Source organism: Phascolarctos cinereus, unplaced genomic scaffold (genome assembly GCF_003287225.1).
Source record: "Phascolarctos cinereus isolate Bilbo 61053 unplaced genomic scaffold, phaCin_HiC Scaffold_4;HRSCAF=312, whole genome shotgun sequence".
NCBI classification, from domain to species: domain Eukaryota; kingdom Metazoa; phylum Chordata; class Mammalia; order Diprotodontia; family Phascolarctidae; genus Phascolarctos; species Phascolarctos cinereus.
In genome coordinates, this window is record NW_027555847.1 from 146,811,923 (window position 1) to 146,837,029 (window position 25,107).

The 25,107-nt window shown below is 36.8% G+C and overlaps 1 protein-coding gene across 4 annotated transcripts in view; it reads left to right on the top strand.

Annotated features, from left to right (window-relative positions):
- The window catches only part of VPS13A (vacuolar protein sorting 13 homolog A), a 269,159-nt gene that overhangs the window by 146,102 nt on the left and 97,950 nt on the right, over window positions 1–25,107 (top strand). For all 4 annotated transcript variants that reach the window (XR_013485955.1, XM_078152664.1, XM_020995599.2 and 1 more), the window contains exons 38-42: window positions 895–1,112; window positions 1,764–1,996; window positions 11,523–11,615; window positions 12,395–12,751; window positions 13,654–13,755. Coding sequence is in view for 3 of the 4 variants with exons in the window: in XM_078152664.1 (XP_078008790.1) it covers window positions 895–1,112; window positions 1,764–1,996; window positions 11,523–11,615; window positions 12,395–12,751; window positions 13,654–13,755 (1,003 nt within the window). In the remaining variant the exon portion in view is untranslated. The remainder of the gene's footprint in view (window positions 1–894; window positions 1,113–1,763; window positions 1,997–11,522; window positions 11,616–12,394; window positions 12,752–13,653; window positions 13,756–25,107) is intronic.

Here is a 25,107-nt window from a genome sequence, read left to right on the forward strand (position 1 = left end):
TTAACCACTCTGATCAAGAAAAGGATCCAATGCAATTATAAAGGACTCATGATTTTTTAAAAAAAATGCTTTCTACCTCCAAAGAGGGAACTTCTGAACTTTGAATGCAGTTTGAAGTATGCTTTTTTTTTTAAACTTAATTTTTCTTTTTTTCTTTTTCTTTCACAAAATGGGTCATATTGGAAACAGGTTTTGTATGACTTCACAGATACAATTAATATCAAATTGCTTCCCTTCTCATAGAAAAGGAGCATGACTGGAGGTAGGACAGGAATTTGGAACTTAGTATTTCCAAAAAATTAATGTTATAAATTCTTTTGTGTTTAATTGTGAAATATTGAAGAAATAAAAATATATTTTAGTGAAAAGGAAGCTGTTAATGCAGTCCAGTGAGATTTGCAAGGAAGCGGAAATGGTTTCTTCATTGCCTTCTTGGGACAACTTTTTCTTTAAAGATACCCTAAATTTGCTGGCACTAATGCTATTATCTAAAGAGAAACAGAATTTTTTTTTAGCCCTTTTTTGGTGTATGTGTCATGGGCCTCTTTATCAGGTTAAATTTTTGTATCCTTTCCTAGAATAATTTTTAAAAATTCATACAATTATAAAGGAAAGCAATTACAGTGAAATGTCTTTATCAAAATATTTTTTTAAAAAACCAGCAGTTCCAAGGGGACTAACAGTCTCCATTGCCTTATCATAGTGTACTATTTAGTGCTTTCCTTGTTAAACTAAGTGAAACATCTCCACAACTTTCATTATAATTAACCAAATTCCTTATATAGTTAAAAAGTTGAGGAAATTTTCGAAATCTTTGAATCTGTGATCATTTGTTAGATGTGTTCATATTGGGCCTGCCTTTGTGTAGAAATGGTGTAATCTTATGCCTTTCAGAATGATTGGACTTACAGTTGGCTTTGAAAGTAAGGATATGATGGATGTAAGATACAAACGAAGTAAAGATGGTGCTGTAGTCGATGCAATTTTACAAGAGCTATATCTCTGTGCAAGTATAGAATTCCAGAAGGCAGTTGCAGATGTCTTTCTTACAGCTTTTAGTAGTGGCATTGTTGTAGAGACTACTGCTGTTCAAAAGTGGTCCTCAAAAGAAGGTGAGTTATTAGTTTATACTGATCTGACAGCTTACAATTAATTTTGTTGTAGTGATGCAAAAGATTTTTTTCTTGGTGAAATCATAAATGTGATTAATGGTTTTTCCATATTTTAACATTGTATGATTTTAGAAATAATTTTTATTTTATTTTGTTGTTTTTCTATTTTTAAATAAATCATGTATTTTTAAAAAGGGAGAAGTGTGTGTGCATTTGCACACACATCAAGAAACACTTTTGAAAACTTAGATGTACTACTTATAAGATTACTCTAAACATCTTAATTTTACAATAACATTATGAATATGTTACAGCCAAAACTCACTGTGTAGTAAGTCATGAAACAGTAGTATAGTGGTTTAAATAAAAATTCTCTAGTACTTCACTACTGATTTTATCCATGTGAGTAGTCCCTTTGCTAATGAAGTTAGTAAATTATTCATGAATTAGATTATCTTCAAAATTTTTTGTCAAATATCCATCACTTATATTGTTAACTTGGTTATGAACCTCCATAAATCTAGCTAGCCTGGTCCTTGAATGGCAGACATAAAGACTCATACTCTTTTTAAATACATAAAATATCAGTACAACTTAACCTTTTTAGTACACAAGATTTAACACTAATATTTAAAATGTTATTTTATTTAGTGCAATTAGATACAGAAGAGAAATGGGAAGTGAATATTTTGATTAAAAACCCTGAAATTGTGTTTGTGGCTGACTTGTCAAGACATGATGCTCCATCATTAGTACTTACAACACAGTGTGAAATCTGTTGGAAGTGGGCACCTCTTTTAGAAACAATAACTGCTGCAATAAAAGATCTCCAAGTGAAAGCGTGTCCATTTCTTCCAGGAAAGAGAGAAGGCAAAGTCACTACGGTTTGTATTCTCTCTTAAATATCTTAGTTCAAATTAATTTACTTTTAAATGTTTATTGTTTACTTTTTGTTTTTCCATCAATGATTTTTCCAAATATATCATGCCTTCCTCCTCCATGCAGTGAGCCATTGTTTGCAACAAAGGAAAAAAAAGAGGCAAAAATGAAGTTTGGCAAAACTTCCAGCATATCTGATAATATCTGCAGTCTCAATGCCTTACGTCTTCAAAGGGAGGGACGTGCATTTTCTTAACTTCTCAGGGACACAGTGTTCATTGTCCCCTGACCACACCCTCTTGGTTGTTTTGATTTGCATTTCCATTTTATAAAATGAACTGCTTTTTCTTTTACATAATATATATTTTTGAGTGTGTTCCTCTCTACCCTTCTGTTCTTTATAAAAAAGAATAAATGAGATGTGAGGAAAAGTCATCAAGCAAAGCCAATCAACAAATCAAAGAAGTCTTACGTTGTATGTAATGTTCTATATCCATGGTCTCTTGATTCTGCAAGAAGGGAGAGAGAGATGCCTTCTCTTGTTTCTTCTTTCAAGCCAATTTTGATCCTTACAATTTTATAACATTCACTTTTAACTGTTTTGTTACTGTGTTCCCATTATTGTTATAATTGTATACTTTTTATTTTCCTGGTCTCCATTTATAGAGAAGCTAAATTCCTTGAAAAGGCTGTTTACAATAGATGAATCCACTTTCTCTCCTTTTACTCAGTTTTTTTTTTTTGTAGTGTAAATTTATTTATTTTTAGTTTTCAATATTTACTTCCACGAGATTTTGGGTTCCAGATTTTCACCCCTCTCCCCTCCCCACCCAAGATGACATGCATTCTGAATACCCTTTCCCCTAGTCTGCTCTGTCTTCTATCTCTCCCCCCTTCTCTTATCCCTTTCCCCTTCTATTTTCTTGTAGGACAGGATAGACTTCTCTACCCCATTTCCTGTTTTTCTTATTTCCCAGTTGCGTGTGAAAACATTTTTTTAAAACATGTGTTTTTAAAACTTTGGTTCCAAATTTCTCCTTCCTCCTCCCCACCCACCCTCATTGAAAAGGCAAGCAACTCAATATAGGTTATACATGTGCAGTTATGCAAAACACTTCCATAGTAGACATGTTGTGAAAAACTAACTCTATTTCCCTTAATTCTATACTGCCCCCCCATGATTCTATTCTTTCTTTTGACCCTGCCCCTCCTCAGAAGTATTTGCTTCTGATTACCTTACCCTTTCCCAATCTGCCCTCCTCTCTATCATCCCCCTGCTCTCTTGTCCCCTTCTCCCCTATTTTCCTGTAGGGTAAGACAGATTTCCATACCCAACTGAATGTGTATGTTATTCCCTCCTTAAGCCAAATCCTATGAGAATAAGATTCACTCATTCCCTCTCACCTTCCCCTGTTTCCCCTCCACTGTAAGAGACTTTTCTTTTCTGTTTTTTTGTGAGATAATTTACCCCATTCTACCTCTCCCTTTCTTCTCCGAGTGTCATCCTCTCTCATCCCTTAATTTTATTCTCCAGATATGACCCCTTAATCTTCAACTCACCCTGTGCCTCTATCTATCTATCTATCTATCTATCTATCTACCTACATGCATACATATAATTTTTTTCCTCCAACTACCCTAATACTGACAAAGGTCTCATGAGTTATAAATATCATCTTTCCATGCAGGAATGTAAACAGTTCAATCTTAATAAGTCTCTTATGATTTCTCTTTCCTGTTTACCTCTTCATGTTCCACTTGAGTCTGTATTTGAAAGTCAAATTTTCTATTCAGCTCTGGTCTTTTCATCAAAAATGCTTGAAAGTCCTCTATTTCACTGAATTACCATTTTTTCCCCTGAAGGATTATACTCAGTTTTGCTGGGTAGGTGATTCTTGGTTGTAATCCTATCTCCTTTGCCCTCTGGAATATTATATTCCATGCCCTGCGTCCTTTAATGTAGAAGCTGCTAAATCTTGTGTTATCCTGATTGTGTTTCCACAGTACTTGAATTGTTTCTTTCTGGCAGCTTGTAATATTTTCTCCTTGACCTGGGAACTCTGGAATTTGGCTACAATATTCCTAGGAGTTTTCCTTTGGGGATCTCTTTCAGGAGGAGATCTGTGGATTCTTTCAATTTCTATTTTGCCCTCTGGTTCTAAATATCAGGGCAGTTTTCCTTGATAATTTCTTGAAAGATGATGTCTAGGCTTTTTTTTGATCATGGCTTTCAGATAGTCCAATAATTTTTAAATTCTCTCTCCTGGATCTATTTTCCAGGTCAGTTGTTTTTCCAATGAGATATTTCACATTTTTCTAATTTTTCATTCTTTTGGATTGTTTTACAGTGTCTTGATTTCTCATAAAGTCACTAGCTTCCAATTGCTCTCTAATTTTTAAGGAAGTATTTTCTTCAGTAACTTTTGGACTTCCTTTTCCATTTGGCCAATTTTCTTTTTAGGGCATTCTTCTCCTCATTGGCTTTTTGGACCTCTTTTGCCATTTGGGTTAGGCTATTTTTTAAGGTGTTATTTTCTTCAGTATTTTTTTGGGTCTCCTTTAGCAAGCTGTTGACTTGTTTTTCATGATTTTCTTGCATCACTCTCATTTCTCTTCCCAGTTTTTCCTCTACTTCTTACTTGCTTCTCAAAATCCCTTTTGAGCTCTTCCAAGGCCTGGGACTGATTCATATTTTTCTTGGAGGCTTTGGATGTAGGAGCTTTGACTTTGTTGTCTTCTTCTGGTTGTATGTTTTGATCTTCTTTGTCACCAAAGTAAGATAATATAGTCTGACTCTTTTTGCGCTGCTTGCTCATGATCCTAAGCCAATTACTTGAGTTTTAAACTCTTTGTTAAGGTAAGAGTCTGCTTCCAATGTGGAGAATGTACTGTCCCAAGCTTCAGGGGTTTGTAGCTGTTTTCAGAGATACTTGTAGGGACCTGTAAATTTTCAGTTCTTCCAAGGTGGTATGATAAGGGCGAGGTGTTTACTCCTGTGCTCTGGTGTGACCACAAGCACTCCTTTCTGTCCTGGAACTGTGAGGAGGGTTCCTCTCACAGCCACTACAAGCTCCACCATGCCAGCTCCTCCCCCCAGACTGCCCAGAACTGTGACCCAGATCCAACATGGGCAAAGCAAGAGATTCCTGCCTCAGCACTGGCAAAGAGATCCCTGCAGTCTCCCTCTGATCAGCCACTTGATTCCCCCTCAGTCTGTGGGCTGGAAGTTCAGGAGGCACCCCCCGCCCCAGGCCGTGCTCCGGGAATGGAGCTGAGACCACCTCTCTCCTCTCTCAGTACCACAGAAACAGACTTTTCCCACTGACCTTCTAAGTTGTCTTTGGCGTTGGTGGATTGAGAAGTCTGGAAACTGCCACAGCTGCCTATGATTCAGTCCTCTGAGGCCTGTTCCAAGTTAGCTGCAGCCTGCGTGCCCACGCTGCCCTGCAATCCTCTCCCAGCCCGGCGCGATATACTTTTCTGATCAGCCATCCAGGTTGTCTTGGGCTGGAAATTTGCTTCACTCTGTCTTTTTGTGGGTTCTGCTGCTGTAGAATTTGTTTAGAGCCGTTATTAATAGGTATTTGGAAGGGTTTGGGGGAGAGCTCAGGTAAGTCACTGCTTTCACTCTGCCATCTTGGCTCTGTCCTTCTTTACTCAGTTTTCTTAAACCCCTTATAATCTGGCTTCTGACCTTGTCATTCCACTGAAACTGCTCTTTCTAACGTTATTAATGATCTCTTAGTTACCATATCCAGTGACCTTTTCTCAATCCTCATTCACCTTGACCTCTCTATAGCCTTTGACATTGTTTATCATCCTTTCCTCCTTGATAATCTCTTCTTTCTAGGTTTTCAGGATTGTATTTTCTCCTGGTTCATCTTCTGTCTTTCTGACCATTCTCTTCTAGGTCTTCTTTCCTTGATCCTCATCCAGATCATACTCTCCAACTGTTGGTATTTCTCATAGTTTTATCCTGGGCCTTCTTCTCTTCTTCTCTCAGACTGCTTCACTTGTTGATTTCTTCAACACTTGTGGATTTAATTGCCATCTCTGTGCTGACGGTTCTCAGATCTGTTTTTCTGATCTTGACCTTTGTGTTTACCTCCAGTCTCCCCTCTCTAACTACCTTTCAGAAACCTTGAACTGGATATCCAGTAGACCACTGAAGCTCCACATGCCCCAAACCAGACTCATCTTCTGCTATAAATCCTTCCCATCTCCTGTCTTCTCTATTACTTTAGAATGTGGCACCATTCTCCCAGTCTCTAAGGCTCACAACTTAGGAATTATCCTATATTCTTAACTGTCTCATATTCCCTCATGTTTAAGCTGTTGCCAAGGCCTATTGATTTCACCTTTGCAACATTTCTCCAATATACTCCATTCTCTCTTCTGACACTGCTGCTACCTTGGTGCTGCAGGACCTCATCACCTCATATCTAGAGTACTATAATAGTCTGCTCGTGTGTCTGCATTCCTCAAGTCTATTCCTACTCCTCCATTCATCCTCTCTTCACCCACTAAAATGATTTTCTTAAAGCACAGGTCCAGTCATGTCACACCTCACTCGATAAACTCCTGTGGCTTCCTTTTGCTTCTGGCAGGAAATATAAACTGCTCTGTTTGGCATTCAGACAGTCCCCTTCTGCCTTTCCAAGCTTTTTACACTTTACTCCCCAAAGTGTACTTTTTGATCCAGTGACACTGGTATCCTAGCTGTTACATGAACAAAATACTACATCTCTTAGACTGTAGGCATATTCTCTTGTTATCCTTTTCCTCCTTATTTCTTCCTACTTCCTTCTCTAACATTTTTTAAGTTCCAACTAAAATCCTATCTCCTGTTGGAGTCCTTTCCCAAGCCTTTTACTTCTAATGCCTTCCCTCCATTAGTTATTTCCTATTTATCTTGTGTGTTGCCTGCTTTGTATATATTTTATTGCATGTTGTCTCCCCCATTAGAGTGTGAGCTCCCAGAGAGCAGAGACTGTCTTTTGTCTTTTTGTATCCCTAGCACTTAGCACAATGCTTGTTATATAGCAGGAACTTAATGAATGTTTTTTAATTGAGTCTCTTTACTGTAGTAAGTTTTCCCAGACTTCTCTGGGTTTATCCCATTCATCATTTCTACAGCACAATAATATCCCACGTTGTATCCATGAATCACAGCTTGTTGAACCATTCCTCAATGTTTGAGAATCTGCTTTGCTTGTACTTTGCTACTACAAAAAGTGCTATGAATATTTTGGTGTACATGGGACCATTCTTTCTTTCTTTGACCTTCTTGAGGAGCATATCTAAGAATCTGAACTCTGTATCAGATGGTATGGACGTTTTAGTCACTTTGTTGGTATAATTGTAAATTGCTTTCTAGAATAGTACTGAAAATTCAAATGAAACTGTGAGTCCATTATTTTGGCAGTCCTCTTTAATGATATGGATTGCAGGTAATCAATGACTATTCATCCTGTTTGACTTTCCTGTCCCCCTCTAAGTTTACCACTAGAGAAGTTCAGAGTGGTAGAGGTCTTCCTTGTTTGAGTGAAATATTATGGCTATCCTCCCTCCTTCCTGTTGTGAGTGTCCATTTTCCCTTACTATCATATAATAAATTGTTAATTCTTCTTTCCTGTCCCAGATAACATAAGATCTATAGATGTTCCATTTTCATGTGTGTTGAAATCTGGGCAATAGAGATGCTTCATCCATTTGCTCTTTCCTTTGTGATTGTGGGCCAAGGTCTTTTGCATTATTGTGATTCTGTTCCAAGAGGTTCTGCTATTTTCTTTCCTTCATTTCTCTTATATAGCTACATTATGTAGTAGAAAGTATGTTGTATCTGGAATCAGGAAGAAAGTTGAAATCTGGATTTCCACATTTCCTAGCTTTGTGATCCTAGGCAAGTCATTTAACCTCTATCTACCTAAGCTTCATCTGTAAGATGAACATAATAATGGTACGTGCCTCCCAGGGGCGTTGTGAAGATCAAAGGAGATAAAATTTGTAAAGTGCTTTGCAATCCTTAAAGTGTAATATAAATGCTAGATGTTGGTATTGTTATTATTATCATTTATTATACTGTCTGTGCCATAATACTAATGGACAAGCTTTATAGTACAATATTGTTCAGAAGCTGACTGGACTCATCAACTATAGGGAATCATTTAGCCTGGTCGTTCTCCTTTATCACAGTGTTTAATGGTTTTAGCAAGTGAGTGTGGCAGGTGGAATAAAACAGGGATGTGGGTATGTATGTGTGTGTGATACGTGTATACACACACACACACACACACACACACACACACACACACCCCCTGTTTTATTCCTCTCTTGATGTTCATGATCAGAGAATTGTTGAACAGGGTTATATCTGTTATTGTATCTTTCACATAATCTTAAATAACTTAGATGTAGGGAAAGGCAACCATTTTGAGAGCCTAAAAGGCAATATTTTTTACCACCAAAATTTTTTTTTTTGCATGTGTGTAATCAACAAACAAGAAGCACAGTGGAATCTTTCATTCTCAACATCTTTCAGTCATGTAAAGATAGCTGCTGGCTAGTACTTTATAAAGATACCTTCATGTATTGATAACTTATAAAGATTTCACATAGATGAGAGAATAGACATATAGTCGATGTTCTCTCAGTAACCTTTTCTTAGGTATTAATAACTTCCAAGATTTTAAACATTGTGTATGTGTGTGCACGCATGTGTATGTTTATTTGTGTTTATATCTATTCCTCAATGTGCTTCCACCTTTTTTACCTCTATCTTGGATCTCTTCTTCATACTCTTGGTCTAATCTGGTTATTTTTCTTCTGTTCTCTTTAGTGCCGTTTATGCCTCTTCTATAAGCTCATTTAACATTATGATATTAGGGTCAAAATGTGCTGCCATCTCCTGTCCTTGATAGAAAAAACATTTTGCTAAATAGTTTTTTGCAAATCATTTCTATTTTTCTTCTATTTTCAGTTCTTATCTTTTTATCCCTGAATACTTCTGCGATAACTTTGCCCATTTATCTTGTTCATCTTTAAATTGTTTTATCCTCAGTTATTTCTCTTTGCTTTATGAGATAATACTGCTAATACTGATCCATCATACTCCTCTGTAAGATTTCGCAGATCAGTTTACATTTTATTCTGGTATTGTGGTTTGCAACCATTTCACTCTGGCTTTCCAAATGGTGGAACTAGTTTATAACTCTGTCAGTTCTTAGTGTGCTTTTATAATACACATATCTTTTTTTGTAACAATTTTAATATTAACTAAAACCATGTTCTTTAATTGTTTGAGATCAGCCCTTAGAATTGTTTTGATTTGTGTAACTAATGATTTGGAATATTCTTTCATGTCATTGCTAGCCTTCTTTTGAGAAGTATTTGTTCAACATATGATTTGACTGTCTTATTGGGGTATGCCTCTTGGTCTTATATGTGTTTGTTAGTTCCTGATGTATATCTGTGACAACGTAGCATATGTTGTTGGATTTAGTTGATTTGTTGGTTAATTTAACTGAACTATTTTTTCTCCCTTTTTTTTGTTCAGTTTTCAGTTTAGTTTGACTCTTTGTGACCCCATGTGGGGTTTTCTTGGCAAAGATACTAGAATGGTTTACTATTTCCTTTTACAGCTCATTTTACAGGTGAGAAAACTGAGGCAAACAAGGTAAAGTGACTTGAGCAGGGTCCTTTTTTTTAATAAGAAGCCTTTGCCAGGACTCCAGGAGAGTGCCTTCTCCTGGACATTTTGTCAAATTTTTACTGTCTCTGCCTCATTTGCTGTAGTAAGTGTTTGGGGCCATATTGGAACTCACGGAAGATAAGTCTTCCTGACTCAAGCTAAGCACTCTGTTCACTTCGCTACCCAATTGCCCCTTTTATTATTGTTTGTCAAAAGGAATTACTCTTTGGGTATATGAAGAGAAGGGGATATATGGGGAAATTAAATGTGATAGAAAAACAAGTAATCAGGTAAAAAAAAAGTTTGATTAAAAAAAATTAATGCCCTATTCCGCTTCCCAACCATGTAGTTTTATAGCTATGAATGACAACCTGATAGATTCTCTTCTCTTCTAAGTTGTTTTTGTTTTGTTTGGTGGTGTGGCTTTTTAAAAAATTTAGGTCAACTATCCATTTTTTTTAAACTTAGTACATATAGAGTTTTGGTTGAAATCTAATTTCTATTAAAATTTTCAGTTTTCCTATCAGTTCTTATCAAATAGAAAATTCCCCAAGTAATTTGTGTTCTTTTATTTATTAATAAACATTGGCCTATAAAGTTCAGGGGGTTTTTTTTGTTTCTCCCTTATCTGAGATATTCAACTGATCTAGTTTTCTTTTTTTTGTCAGTATTAAATAGTTTTGATGATTGCTTCCTTTTAATATAATTTAAAGTCTGGCTGTGCTATTATTTATTACTGGGCTTTTTTATTTGTTTTCTTTATTTATTACTTCTTTTCCTCCATTAGGTTCCTTGAGATTTTAGAACTTTTGTTCCTCCAAATGAATTTTTTGAATTATTTTGTCTAGTTCTTTAAAAGGTCCCCTTAGTTTTAAAAATGATATTGGATTAAGATTCTAAATTTATTTAAATAGTTACCATTTTGTTATATTGGTGTGGCCTTACTATAAGCAATTTTAGTGAAACTAATTCAGTTTTATTGCTGATCTCTGTAGTCTTATTGGCAGCTAGGTGGCACAGTGGATAGAGCAATAAGCCTGGAGTCAGCAAGACTTGAGCTCACATTTGAAGTGAGTCCCTTCATAGCTGTGTGACTCTTGGCAAATCACTTAACCCAATTTCCTCTGTTTCTTCATCAGTAAAATGAGCTGGAGAAGGAAATGGCAAACCACTCTAGTATCTTTGTCAAGAAAATCTCAAATGGGGTCATGAAGAATTGGACACAACTGAACAACAACAGCAAAAAATAGTTTTATTAGTAAACATTAGCAAATAGAGGCAATTTTATCTCTTCTTTGCCTGTGTTTTATGCCTTTAATTATTTCCAGAACTATGTCAGATAACAGAGAGGAATGGGGAAGTCTTTGCTTTTTCTCCTTTGCTTATTGGGCAGGTTTCTAATTTTTCACCATTTCAAATGATGTTAACTTTTGGTTTGAGAGAGACTTTTCATCATAAGCTCTAGCTCTAGGCTTATGCTTTGTAGAGGTTTTTTTTTTTTAATATAAATGAAGTTGTACTTAAGGTTAAAGCCTTTGTCAAAGGCATTTTCTGTACACATTGATCATGTAGTTTGAGATATTTCACTCAATTTAACAAACTTATAAAACATAATATGTGCAAGACACATGTGACATGATAGGGATATGGAGGGGAAAAATGATATGGTTATAGTGAAAAAAACAGATTCTAGACCTGCATTATGTGTTATGATCTGCTTTCAGATTTTTCCTCTTTTGGATGCATTTTTATGGTATTATTAAATGAGCTTTGTTTCATTAAATCTTATGTTATTTAAAGGATATTGAGGGTTTTCCTGACTGATCATCTTTTTCTCTCAGGTTTTACAGCCATGTGACTTGTTTTATCAAAGTATTCAAGAGGGTACAGATCCACAGACGGTTGACATATCAGTAAAATCCCTGACACTCAAGGTTGGTTAAAATATTGTTCAAAGACTTGATTTTAGCTGTTTTTTTTTTAAAAAGTAGAACCTTTAACTCCATGAAATTCCTTTTCATCAAAAAAGTATGTAAATGCTAAAAAAAAAATGCACACCTACATTTTGTTTTATGTATGTTTTTGGAGCTTAGTATTTTTTTTTTTTACTTTATCGAAAGGTTGGTTCCTCTCATAATTGAATTTTGTGAAACATTTTAAAAGAAGTGGTAAATGCCTTTCTTTGTCAGAATTTTTGGGTTTCTTTTTTCCCACTTAATTCATGCATTTATTAAAAAAGAATATTCATTATGTATGCCTCCTGTTTACAAGGCACCAAATTTGGTGTAATGGGAGGAAGTATTATGAAGAGGAAGGCACATTTTCTGCACTCTCAGTATCATATAGTACACTATAATATTTTTGATAAATAACTAACTTATCTGAATTATAGTTGATGTTTATAGAACTGGGAAATCACATTGGAATATAGACTAATAATTGCTTTTATATGACACTTATGCTTTATAAGATGCTTTATATATACATCATTTAATTTTAGTTTGCTCTACTGTAATTCTAGTACTTTTCAGCCAATTACTTTATAATGAAGTTGGATAACAATATTACTAAAGGTAAAAACAGTATATTCTATTCCCTTCCCCCCTATTAATATCATTTTTACCCAGTGTTTAGGATATGAATTCAGTACTTTTCATAATGCAGATGTTATTTTTGGAAGTACTTTTGTTCATGGTTGATTTTTTCCCCCTAGATTTCACCTATTATCATAAATACCATAATTACTATTATGTCAACATTTTATAAAACTGTAGAAGTTAAGCATCGAGAATCATTTCCCTCTCAGCCAGAGTTATGGGACAAAATGGATACAAAGAAGCTGAAAATGTGGTTTCTTGAAGAATCAAGTGATAATGAAAAGGTGGCTTCTGTGACAGAGTTGGTTCCCAATGGAGAAATGATAAAAATGACTATTGACTCAATTTTTGTAGTTCTTGAAGCTGGGGTTGGTCATAGAACAGTACCAATGCTCTTGGCTAAGTCGTATTTTTCAGGGGAAGGAAAAAACTGGAGTACTCTAATCAATCTTCACTGTCATCTTGAGTTAGAAGTAAGTACTCAACAGTATTATTATCCCTTTTTCTAATACTTACCACAAAGAATAGTATCTTAGTTTTATGGGGTTTTTTGCCAGTTCATTTCATTACTTACAACAGGTGATAATAGATATGACTTGTTAGTTCCTAGGGCAGAAAGTCTTAATGTTGCAGTTAGTGAACACCTTTAGCAATAATTTTTAAACTAAATTTAGACTTCTATTGGTGGAAATTTTTTTAATTGAATTAATATAACGTTAATATTGACTTAAAATTTAAGAAATTCAAATTTCTGCTTAAATACACATAGAATTAGAAGGGGATCTCAGAGGATAACATTTAAATGAATAATGTCCTTTTTTTGATACCTCTAGTTAATAAGAGGTGTGCCGCCTTCCAACACAGCTGATTACAGTTTTGATAGCTCCAGTTATAGGAAGTTCTTTTGTATATTGACCTAAAATATGCCTCATAATTTTTATATATTGTTTTCCCTTCTGAGGTTCAACAATAAGTATGCTACTTCTTCTATATGATACTTCAATATATTTTAAAATATTTCAATATAACTCTTATGTTTCCTCTAAATTTTCTTTTTGTATTTCTCAGTTGTAATTTGGTTCAACTTATTAATCAGGTGGGTTTAGCGTTTTTATATATTTATCTATGTTTTCATATAGTTCTGTGTTAAAATGTTTCGTTTTATTTAGCTATCAAAAAAGTTCTTTTTGAAACTTCCTGATACAAAATCTTTTCCAAATAATTAAAGCCAGATTTCAAATTTTTAAACTGGTTTGAACTTTGCATTTTATTTAGTCTGACGAGTTCAGGAAATTCAGAGCATCATATGAAGAAATCTGGAGTTATACAGTATTAGAATATGAATGCCTGATTTTTTTCCAAAATATCACTTTAGGTACATTACTACAATGAAATGTTTGGTGTATGGGAACCTTTACTTGAACCTTTAGAAATTGATCAAACTGAAGATTTTAGACCATGGAATCTTGGAATAAAGGTACATATGATTTCAGATGAAATTAACCTATTTTACTGGAAAAATTAATAATTGAGTAGATCTCTTCTATATAGAACAGAGATTATGTAACTCTGAGGGTAACAGTGAAAGATTAATATTCTAGGTCTACCAAAGCATACATCTTTTTGTAACCACTGAATAAATGGACTTTTTAAAAATAGGAGACTATGTTTTATAGTAGCATAACTTGTAAAATGTTGCTTATCTCTGACATTCTTCAGTTTCTTTGTGGTATATAGTTCCTAGAGGTTAAAGAATTTTAAAGTAGAAAGGAACCTTAGGGATATATACATCATTGTTTTCATATGAGGAAACTGAAGCCCAGAGAGGTTAAGTGTTTTGTTCAGGGTCAGAGCTGGGACTTTATGTAATTTCTAGTCCATTGTGATTATTCCCTATGCTGCAATTTAATCTACTGAATGCAGTTTGTACGTTTAGCTATCTGTTAGTCATAAGATTGGGGTGTATGGGTGTTCAAGGAGGATTAGCACCTCTGTTATGAGAGCTTGCCAAACCCTTTTCAGGACTGCTTATCCACCTAGCACTCAACTCTCGCCTGTGGCTCTAAGAATCTGTAGCATGTGAAGTGCCCACACCCTGGTAAACTGTCTTGGTAGATGGGCCAAACTAGACTGATAGTAACTGATAGGCCACAAACCTGTTGTTGAATTAGAGGGGTGTTTGCCCCTAGACATGTGACGACTTCTCCCCAGTGGGATGGGTGGATGAGAACAGTTTGTTCCAGTGCCCGTGAAGGTGGCTAAAGCAGGTACCATGGAGCGCTTAGAGTTTGGTCAGATATTGAAGATACCAAGCTCTTTAGCATCCTGGGCCATCACCAGTCATCCTGACTTTTGTCTTGCCACTGGACTTCAGTGACTCTGGAAAAAAAAAGTGAAACTGACAGCTTTGTGCAGCTCTGCCTCACTTAAATCCAATTCACACATGATTTGAGATATTACCCTGTGATGTCGTTGTTCCTCTTTGAAAACGAAGAACAAACAACAAATCATAAGATATGTTACCTTAGGTAAGAATCAAGTTTGACTTTCAAGCAGTACCCTTTTCTCCTTAAGCTAGGGACAGAATTAAGAGGCAAAAGTAGATTGGATATGGTTTGAAAACACAAAAGGATCATAAGCAACCTCATGTTTCTTTTTTTTTCCTTTCTCACTGTATAAGCAAAAAATAGTTAAGAGACTAAAAAAGTGTTTAAAAGATATCATTCTTTCTTCTTGGACAGAAGACAAGGATAGGGAATATATAGTCCAAAATTATTCTTTACTCCTAGACCTCTTTTTTCAGTGATATTCTTACTCACAGATAAACTAGCAGGCTCTTCGAAATGGAGATTGGGAAATAACAAAGCTAGAAGTTTTAAAAGAGTACTGTAATTTTAGGCTGGTAGACCACAAGTATTCAATTATATAACATCCATTATACAACAGAATGTAAACTCCTTAGACAAACGCTTCTCCACCCGACTAAGTACTAAGTGCTTGTTAACTCAATCACTTAAACATAGAAAGCAATTAATAAGTTGGATTGAATATGGCTAAATAAAATTAGGGAAATGGGAATGATGTAAGTTGAAGGATGCTGAGTGCATATTCTTTTTAATTTTTTTGTATGCTTACTCCAAAATATATTTTTTAAAGTTTATTTCTAAGTTGTATAGTTGTATCTTGAGAAAAAAAAGAACACATTTAATTTCAGTGAAAATTAGATGCTTAAAAAAAGATGTCTTAAAATTTTCAAAACTGTATCAGAAGAGATAGTTCCAGTCTCTGCTACTCAAATTAGCAACAAGTGTCATCTGACGCCCTGTTCTTGTGCCATTTTGTGATTTAGCGTTTCTTAGGAAGGTGGAAAGGCTTTGATTAGTGGCATGGTAACAGATTATGTGTTTGTCATCCGAGTACTTACCTCAGTAAGTTTAGGGAGAAAATTATTCTCAACATTGCTTATAGGTGATGAATCTTCAACAAAATTGTTTTGTTGTTGTTGCCATTACTATAATGAATGCTCTTGCACTTCCATCTTCTCCATCCCAATCTCATGTGAAGATGTGGCGCTTCTTCTTGCTGAAGCAAACTCTAATAGATAGGTGAACCTATTTTATCTTTTTTTCTTAAGCAAATTGCCCCTCTATTATCTCTTCTGTCTAATTGATCTTGAATCTCTCCTTGTCTTAGTGGCTGCTTTCTTACTGTGTACAAATATGCCTCAAAACAAAACAAAAAAAAACCCCACTGATTTGATCAATTAGCTTTTGCTAATTACAGTGCTGTATATTTCCTTTTTTTTTTTTTATAGCTCAGCGTCTAAGAAGGCCATATTCTCCTTTGCTCTCAGTCTTCTTAAATCAATGCAGCCTGATCTCCAACCTCATCATTTAATTAAAACTACTTTCTCCAAAGTTATCAAATTGCCAAATCTAATGGCCCTTTCTCAGTTCCCATTCTTCTTGACCATTGATGGCCTCAGACAGACTGACACCTGGGAAAGACCTTAATTGAGAAGGTCACCCACTGCATCCTGGGCCATTGACAGTTGTCTTGACTTTTGTCTTGCCACTGGACTCCAATGACAAGAGGAATGAGGCTGATGACTTTGCACAGCCCTGCTTCAGTTAAATCCAGTTTATGCATGAGTAAAGACATCACCTTTGTGATGTCATTGGTCCTCTTAGTGAAGAAAGACAAGCAACAACAACAGCTTTTGACACTGTCAGTCACCCTCTTCTCCTTGACAGTGTCAACCTCCAGAGTTTGGTCTAAAAAAGACAAACAGAATTAGGTTGTCTGCGTGTTTATTAGCTCCAGCAGGCAGTGGGCATGCAGAGCTGCATTCGGAATTTAGCTTGCTTTGGGGTTAAGTTGCACAGAATGTAAAGACATAAAGCAGGAAAGTTCGCCTGACTCAGGATGTCTGTCCTTTTGTCAGCCAAGATTACAGTTTCCAATAAGCAAGGAAGTCCCCCTGACTCAGGATGTCTGTGCAAACTTAATCCAGTCTTGTGGTTGCTGTCAGAGCAAGATTTCAGGTTCACTGAGAGAGTATCACAGAAGGTTGTTGGTATGCCAGTCCAGAAGGGCTCATCATCCTTTCTGATTGGCCAATCCAGGTTTTGGGCCTTCTTCAGTTGATTAGGGGCTCAAGCAGATCTCACATCCCCTTTTGGTCAAAGGGTGCCAAAGGTACCACCTGCAGACCAAAGGAAAGTATGGGGAAAAAACCTTTCTCTTCCTCAGAGAGCAGGAAGAGCAGCCCTAGCTTCCCTTCCTTATTGACCAGGGGATCGCCCTATTTCCACAACCTTTTGTGTCTGAGGTGGGTCTTGCAGATCAAGGGGGAACAACCATGAACTGCACTACCTTGCTCAACAAGGTAGTGGAGCATTTGTGGGCCAAAGCCAACCCCATTGGAGCTTTGAGTAAGATAAAAGTGAGGACAATAAGTACCCCAGTGGCAGAAAGGAGGGATCTGATTAAACCACCCACCCTTGGGGAAAGAGAGCTGAACATGTCATACCACTGGGTCCCTGCCACCTGCTCCCTCAGCTGAGTGGCATGTATGTGGAAAGAATTTGTGCTGTACAGATTTATTGAGAGAACATACCAAGGAATGATGGTAGGCTGAGAAAGAACGAGAGGGATCTGGGGACCTGACTGATGGAAGTAGATTTTCCCAGCCCTAAATTGATGCTCTTGGTCCCTTTGGAGGAGGTATTGTATAGGAGCAAGGACTATGAAAGGAGTGTACTCATTGAAGGATTCAGGTGGAGTAACTAGGTGCTCAAATAGATGAGCAGCCATTGCAATGCAACCAAAAGCAAATAAAGAAGGCGACCAGAAAGGAGCCCAAGGTAGGGGAAATGAGGGGCAAAGTGAAAGAAAATCATACAGCTAAAGCAAACCAAAATCAAAGCTATGGCAGCCAAGAGATATGGGCATATGACATGTAAGGATCTGGAAAGGGGGGCTCAAGTGGGGAGGGAGCCCTTCTCCTTGCAGGCCTGGTCTGGATTCTTGGGAGAGGTGTCTGTCCCAGGTGAAGTCTTTTTTGGGCCCTTAAAAAGTGAAAGGGCAAGGCCTTCAATCTTCAGATGATCCAGGTATGGTATGACCTACCCACAAGTTTGGCAGCTGTGGTAGTGGTCAGAAGGACTTGTGAGGGGCTCTTAAAATACATATGAGTTGACAGTTGAGAGAAAATTCCTTTATCAGTCTTTGGATCTGAGTTTCTGGTCGGCATAACATAGGTCCTTGGTTAAAGACACATAGAAACAGTCCAGTTTCACAGCCACACAGGGCTAGGTTCAAACAGTGTGATAAGTTTTTCTTACAGTTCCATAATTACATAATTACATTAACTCAGGTACAGCTCAAACTACAGAGTGCTTACAATGGACTAGTCCAAAGGAGGGAGATTTACATGTTACCAAGGTAACCAAGAAAAATATGAACCATGAAAAGCAATAAATCATTATTGCCAGTGTTAACTAACATTAAGTCTCCTTGTATTCCAGTAACCCATTCTCAATGTCCATTTAATCAGCCCTTTTTGAGTCCCAGATGTCTCATGTAGTTATCTGGTCCCTAGACATCTTTTCTTGGATAATAGGCTTTATTCTCAGGACTGCTCTGAAGGAGGTTTTACTTTTCTGCTTACAAATCTAGAGATTATTAAATAATTCTGATTAGTATAGTTTAGTACAGTCACTTAAATTTTGTTCTCCAATTTTGAAACTTCAGAGAATTTCAGTTTATATACTATTTGCTGTTTCTATCACTACTTAAGTCTAGTACCTGGTATAAGTATCTTTTTTTTTTTTTTAAATTGAGGGTCCAACCATAAAATGAGCTCTTCTGTCTTTTAAAATTATGAGCCGCGTGCTTTAATGATGGGAAAATTATTTCACTTTCTTTAACCATTAGCCGTACAATTTATGTGTAAAATCCAGCTTTGAGAACTTATTACCAAAACATACTCAAAGCCTGAAATTCTGTAATAAGTTTTGGAAGACAATCATAAACATCTGTAAATAGTTCTTAGAGAAAACAGTCTAATTCTGTTAGTTTTCTCAAAATTTATTATTCCATTTAATTAAAAAACTGTCACATTATATTTTTGTCTTATTACTTTGTTTAATCATTTCCCTCTTAGAAGGATATCATCCCTATATTATTGTTTGACCACAAATATAGGTTAAAATTGTAAGATATTCATACTTGCATTCTATTATAGTAACTCAGCTGTTCCATTATCAGTCTGTTATTTTATAGATTTGTTATTATACTTACAAAACTTTTGATTATAGAAACTTGCTATAAAAGGAAAAAGAGGGAAATAGTTATGACAATGTCATATATCATAACAGGAAGAACTTCCTTAGGCTTTGTTTGATTCCAGGCATAAGTCATGTCTGACAGCCAATCTTGTGGTGACAGGGAATGAAAAGCAAGGTTCAGGTTTAACTAGGTAGGAATTTTCCTTTACAGAAAGGAAATAGCACAATGGGGAAATAGAGTCAGGCCATCCCATGGTAGTCCCCCAGACTTTTCCCAGGTACAGACATTCACTTTTAGCAGTTCCCACACTGCAGCACATGCTATTTTCTGCCATAAGTTTCATGACATTTCAGACAACTATTCCTGTAATCAAAACTCAAAACAAGAGTAAATTGTAGTCCCAAGAACTTTTACCTTAAATAGCTTAATTTCACTAACCCCAACTTAGGACTTTCCCTAGCAGTTAACATTTCATTTATCCTTTACTTATAAATGAAAACTGCCCATATTCTGGGGCTTGATACATTCAGCAAATACTTGATTGTTTAATATGTTGAAGGTACATCTTTAAACCATCCTATACACTTTCATGATGGCCAAGATTTTCAAATGAAAATTTGCTATTTTAGTAAATATTATCATAATTATTATTATTATCTATTTATAATTAAATATACCTCATTAACTATCTTAAGTTTTCAGTTGTCTAATTTTTATCACATCATTTTAAAATCCCAATTCATATCTAACAAAATCCAGATTGAAAATTGCTTTGTCTAATACCGTTTGTGTTTTACAATGCTGTCTCAAATGTTACAGTATAAGAGAATTTTTAGAAATGCAATAACACAGACAGTAAACTTCAGATGACATCAATTGCTTTTCCTAATTATCACACCATTGATCTTATTACTTTTGGTGTTTTAAAACCACTTTAAAGTTATCAGGTATGGAATCATTACATTAAATTAGAGAAATAATAATTATGTAGTAGTTAGCATATGGTAGTCACTGTGTTAAGCACTTTACAATCATATCATTTTGCTCTTACAACAGCAGCCATTCTTATTTTTCTCTTTACAAATCAGGAAACTGGGGCAAACGGAGGTAAAATAACTTGCTATAAATTATATAGCTAATACATTTCTGCAACCGTAACAGAGAAGGGTAGATTTACCAAGGACATAGTGCCTGGCTCTTCCACCTTGTACTGTGACACTAGACACTGCCAGGGGCATCCAGACTCTGCTCCCAGGCAGCAGCTGGGCAGGATGTGCCAAAGGCAGGACTTGCCTTGGAGGCACTGACTGGGCTTTAGTGAGGCAGAGGACACTGCAGTGACTGGAGCCTAGACCTTGCTATTGGTGGTAGTTCTCACTAGTAGGGCCCAGGGAATGCTGGCCATGGGACCTGACCCTGCTTTCCCCCAGCTGCAGATGCTGGGGTTGGGGAACTGCTGGGCCAAGGTGTGTGGGGCCCTGCTGTTGCTGCTGCCTGCTACACCTTCCACCAGGTGGGGCAGACCATAATTCAAGTTTCCCTGTAATTCTCCAGCATTCTTTTCTTAATCTGATGTGAAATGAGAGAGGTTAATAGAGGGACATGCACTATAATGGTCTTATTAGCAATCCCCACAAGTGAGATATACCCATGACTCTGAGGGAGGAGAAAGGGTCATGCTGAGTGGGGAGAGTCCCTCAATACTGGGGTGCTTCCCTTTTTATTTTTAACCTATGTTAGCCTTTATTTAAAGGGGACCATATTTTCCTTTCCTTACGTTGCAGAAGAGGGCTTGGGGACAAAATAGGAAGTCAGGGAAGGGTTAACAAGAGGTTGCTATTTACCTAATTTTTTTAGGCTATTTCTTGAATTTCTGCTGACTAGCTTACCCTCACTGCCCTAGAGCAATGAAGCTATTAATCTGTTAAACTATTAATATTTTAAAAAACTGGTTTTTAAGATTTAATCCTTAATTTTTCCTTAAAATAACTTATACAGAGTGGTACCTCAGAACTTACTAAGATGTTTCAGAAGGGGGTGAGTTCCTGGAAGTACCCCCAAAGTCTCAAAAGTTTTCTCTTGCAATATTAAATTGACTAATTTCCAAACTCCTTAATAGTAAATCTTAAAATCTTCAGAATCTGATAAGATCTTTTTAGCAGTTCTACAGCTTTGGTTAGCTAACTTTATTTCTGTATTTCCTACTTGGCCAGTGTTGGTGCTACCAAAAAAAGAAAGAAAGAAAGAAAGAGAGAGAGAGAGAGAGAGAGAGAGAGAGAGAGAGAGAGACAGACAGACAGACAGACAGACAGACAGACAGAAAAGTCATAGCAGCTTTTCCTTTTTACTAATCTCCTTCCCCTGACTCAGGATGTCTGTCATTTTGTCAGCCAAGATTACATTTTCCAGTAAGCAAGAAAGTGCCCCTGACTCAGAATGTCTGTGCAAACTTAATCCAGTCTTGTGGTTGCTAACAGAGCAAGAGGATTTCAGGTTCACTGAGAGAGTATCACAAAGGGTTGTTGGTATTTCAGTCTAGAAGGGCTCAAATCATCCTCTCTGAATGGCCAGTCCAGGTTTTCGGGCTTTCTTCAGTTGGTAAGGGGCTTAAGCAGGTCTCACAACAGTCTCTTCTATTTAGGTTTTTATGACACTATTCTCTGCCAGTTCTCTTCCTTCCTGTATGACTACTCATCAGTCTCCGTTTTTGGATCTTCTTCCAGGCCCTGTTCACTAATTGTCAGTGTCCATCAAAGCTTTGTCCTGGGCCCTCTTCTCTTCTCCCTTTATATTATTGCACTTGATGATCTCATTAGCTCTCATGGTTTCAATTATCTTCTCTGTACTAATGATTATTAATTCTTCTTATCCAGCCCTAACCTCTTTGCTGACCTCTCAACTCACATCTCCAACTTTTAAGACATCTTAAACTGGATATCCCCTAGAAATCTAACGTGTCCAAAATTGAACTAATTATATTTCTCCCCAAACCCCCCCTCTTCCAAATTCCCTATTGCTGTCGAGAGCATCAACATCCTCTCAGTCACCTAGGCTCACAACCTAGGTACCATCTTTGACTCCACACTCTATTTCCTTCTCTCATACCCCATGTCTAATTTCTTAGTAAGTTCCTTCATAACATCTCTCATAGATATACTTTCTTTCCTCTGACTGTGCTACCACCCTGCTGCAGTCCCTCCTCACCTAACTCCTGGGCTATTACAATAGTTTGTTGGTTGGTCTGCCTGCCTGACATTTTTCCTCACTCCAGGTGATCTTCCACTCGATTTCCAAAATGATTTTCCTAAAGCAAAAGTTTGACTCTGTCACCCCATTCAGTCAACTCCAACGATTTTCTCTTACCTTCAGGATCAAATATAAACTCTTCTTTTTAGCTTTTAAAGACCTTCCTAACCTGGCCCCTTCCAACTTTTCCATTATTGTCAATCCCTACTCTCCTCTATGAACTCTTTGATCCAGTGACACTGGTCTTCTTGTACTTTCTCATAGTAGACACTCCATCTTCTGACTTTGTGCATTTTTATCGGTTGCCTCTTATATCTGGAATTCTTGTTCTCCTCATTTCTGTGTCCTGGCCTCCTTCAGTTTTCAGCTGAAATCCTTCTTTCTGTAAGAAGCATACTTGGTTTTTCTTAATACTAGTGTATTCCCTACATTGATCATCTCCAGTTTATCTTGTATATATCTTTGTACAGAGTTGTTCTCCACCAACTTGTCTCCCCTATTAGACTGTGTGCTTTGGAGAGCAGGAAGTACCCTCTCCCCCAATTTTTGTATGAAGAGAACTCAGTACAGTGCCTAACACATAGTAGGCTCTTTGTGTTCACTTGACGCTTTACTAAGATATAATCTGTACCAGTTGATGGACTGTCCATGCTGATGGAAATCATGGCTATGTCAAAAATCTGAAGTAAGCTATATACTGACAACTCATATTAAAGCTACGGCAGTAGCAGAAATGATACACCACCTTCTTGTATTTAGTACATCGCAATTATCAACACAATTTCACTTTCATTATCTTATTTCATCTTCTAAAAACCCTGTGTAGTCAGCAGTTTTACCACTACACTCATTTTAATAATGAGGAAACTGAGGCTCAGAGTTAAGTGACTTTTTTTCCTTTTTAATTTATTTATTTTTAGTTTTTAACATTCATCCTCAAGATTTTGAGTTCCAAATTTTCACCCCATCTTGCCCCTCCCTCCCCCTACCCCGAGATGGCATGCATTCTGAATACCCCTTACTCTAGTCTGCCCTACCTTCTGTCTCTCCCCCCTCTTCTCTTATCCCCTTCCCCTTCTGTTTTCCTGTAGGGCAAGATAGATTTCTGTACCCCATTTCCTGTATTTCTTATTTCCCAGTTGCATGTGGAAAATATATATATTTTTTAAACATATGTTTTTGAAACTTTGGGTTCCAGATTTTCTCCCTTCCTCCCCACCCACCCTCAATGAAAAGGCAAGCAACTCAATACAAGTTATACATGTGCAGTTATGCAAAACACTTCCATAGTAGTCATGTTGTGAAAAACTAACTCTATTTCCCTTAATCCTATTCTGCCCCCCCATTTATTCTATTCTTTCTTTCGATCCTGTCCCTCCTCAGAAGTATTTGCTTCTGATTACCCCCTCTCCGAATCTGCCCTCCCCTCTATCATCACCCTGCTCTCTTGTCCCCTTCCTTCCCTATTTTCCATACGCAATTGAGTGTGTATGTTATTCCACCCTTAAGCCAAATCTGATGAGAATAAGATTCAGTCATTCCCTCTCACTTTCCCCTCCACTGTAAAGAGCCTTTTCTTTTCTGTTTTTTTGTGAGATAATTTACCCTGTTCTACCTCTCACTTTCTCCTTCTCCCAGTATAATGCTCTCTCACCACTTAATTTTGTTATCCAGATATGACCCCTTCATCTTCAACTCACCCTTTACCCCATGTCTGTCTGTCTGTCTGTCTGTCTATCTATCTATATGTCTGTATACATATAATTTTTTCCCTCCAACTACCCTAATACTAACAAAGGTCTCATGAGTTACAAATATCATCTTTCCATGCAGGAATGTAAATAGTTCAACCTTAATAAGTCTTTTATGATTTCTCTTTCCTGTTTACTTCTTCATGTTCCACTTGAGTATTGTATTTGAAAGTCAAATTTTCTGTTCAGCTCTGGTCTTTTCATTAAGAATGCTTGAACGTCCCCTATCTCACTGAATGACCATTTTTTTCCCCTGAAGGATTATACTCAGTTTTGCTGGGTAGGTGATTCTTGGTTGTAATCCTATCTTCTTTGCCCTCTGGAATATTATATTCCATGCCCTGTGGTCCCTTAATGTAGAGGCTGCTAAATCTTGTGTTATCCTGATTGTGTTTCCACAATACTTGAATTGTTTCTTTCTGGCTGCTTGCAATATTTTATTCTTGACCTGGGAACTCAGGAATTTGGCTACGATATTCCTAGGAGTTTTCCTTTGGGGATCTCTTTCAGGGGGAGATGGGTGGATTCTTTCCATTTTTATTTTGCCCTCTGGTTCCAAAATATCAGGGCAGTTTTCCTTGATAATTTCTTGAAAGATGATGTCTAGGCTCTTTTTTTGATCATGGCTTTCAGATAGTCCAATAACTTTTAAATTCTCTCTCTTGGATCTGTTTTCCAGGTCAGTTGTTTTTCCAATGAGATATTTCACATTGTTTTGTATTTTTTCATTCTTTTGGATTTGTTTTACAGTGTCTTGATTTCTCATAAAGCCACGAGCTTCCAACTGCTGCATTCTAACTTTTAGATTCCCTTGAACCAAAGGGAATCTGGCTCCCATTTGTCTACAGGTCCCAGCCCCTTATTTGCCTTTGAAAAGCCTAGCTCCACCGGTTTGATTTCATTCAGATGCCTCTCAGTTCCTTCATTATCTATCTCCATTGTCTATTCAATCTCTTAGACATTCCAATGGGAATTCTCACCCAAACCCTTTTCCCAGACCCTTCCCTGGTCACCCAAAGTATATAAGATCTACCCTGGCC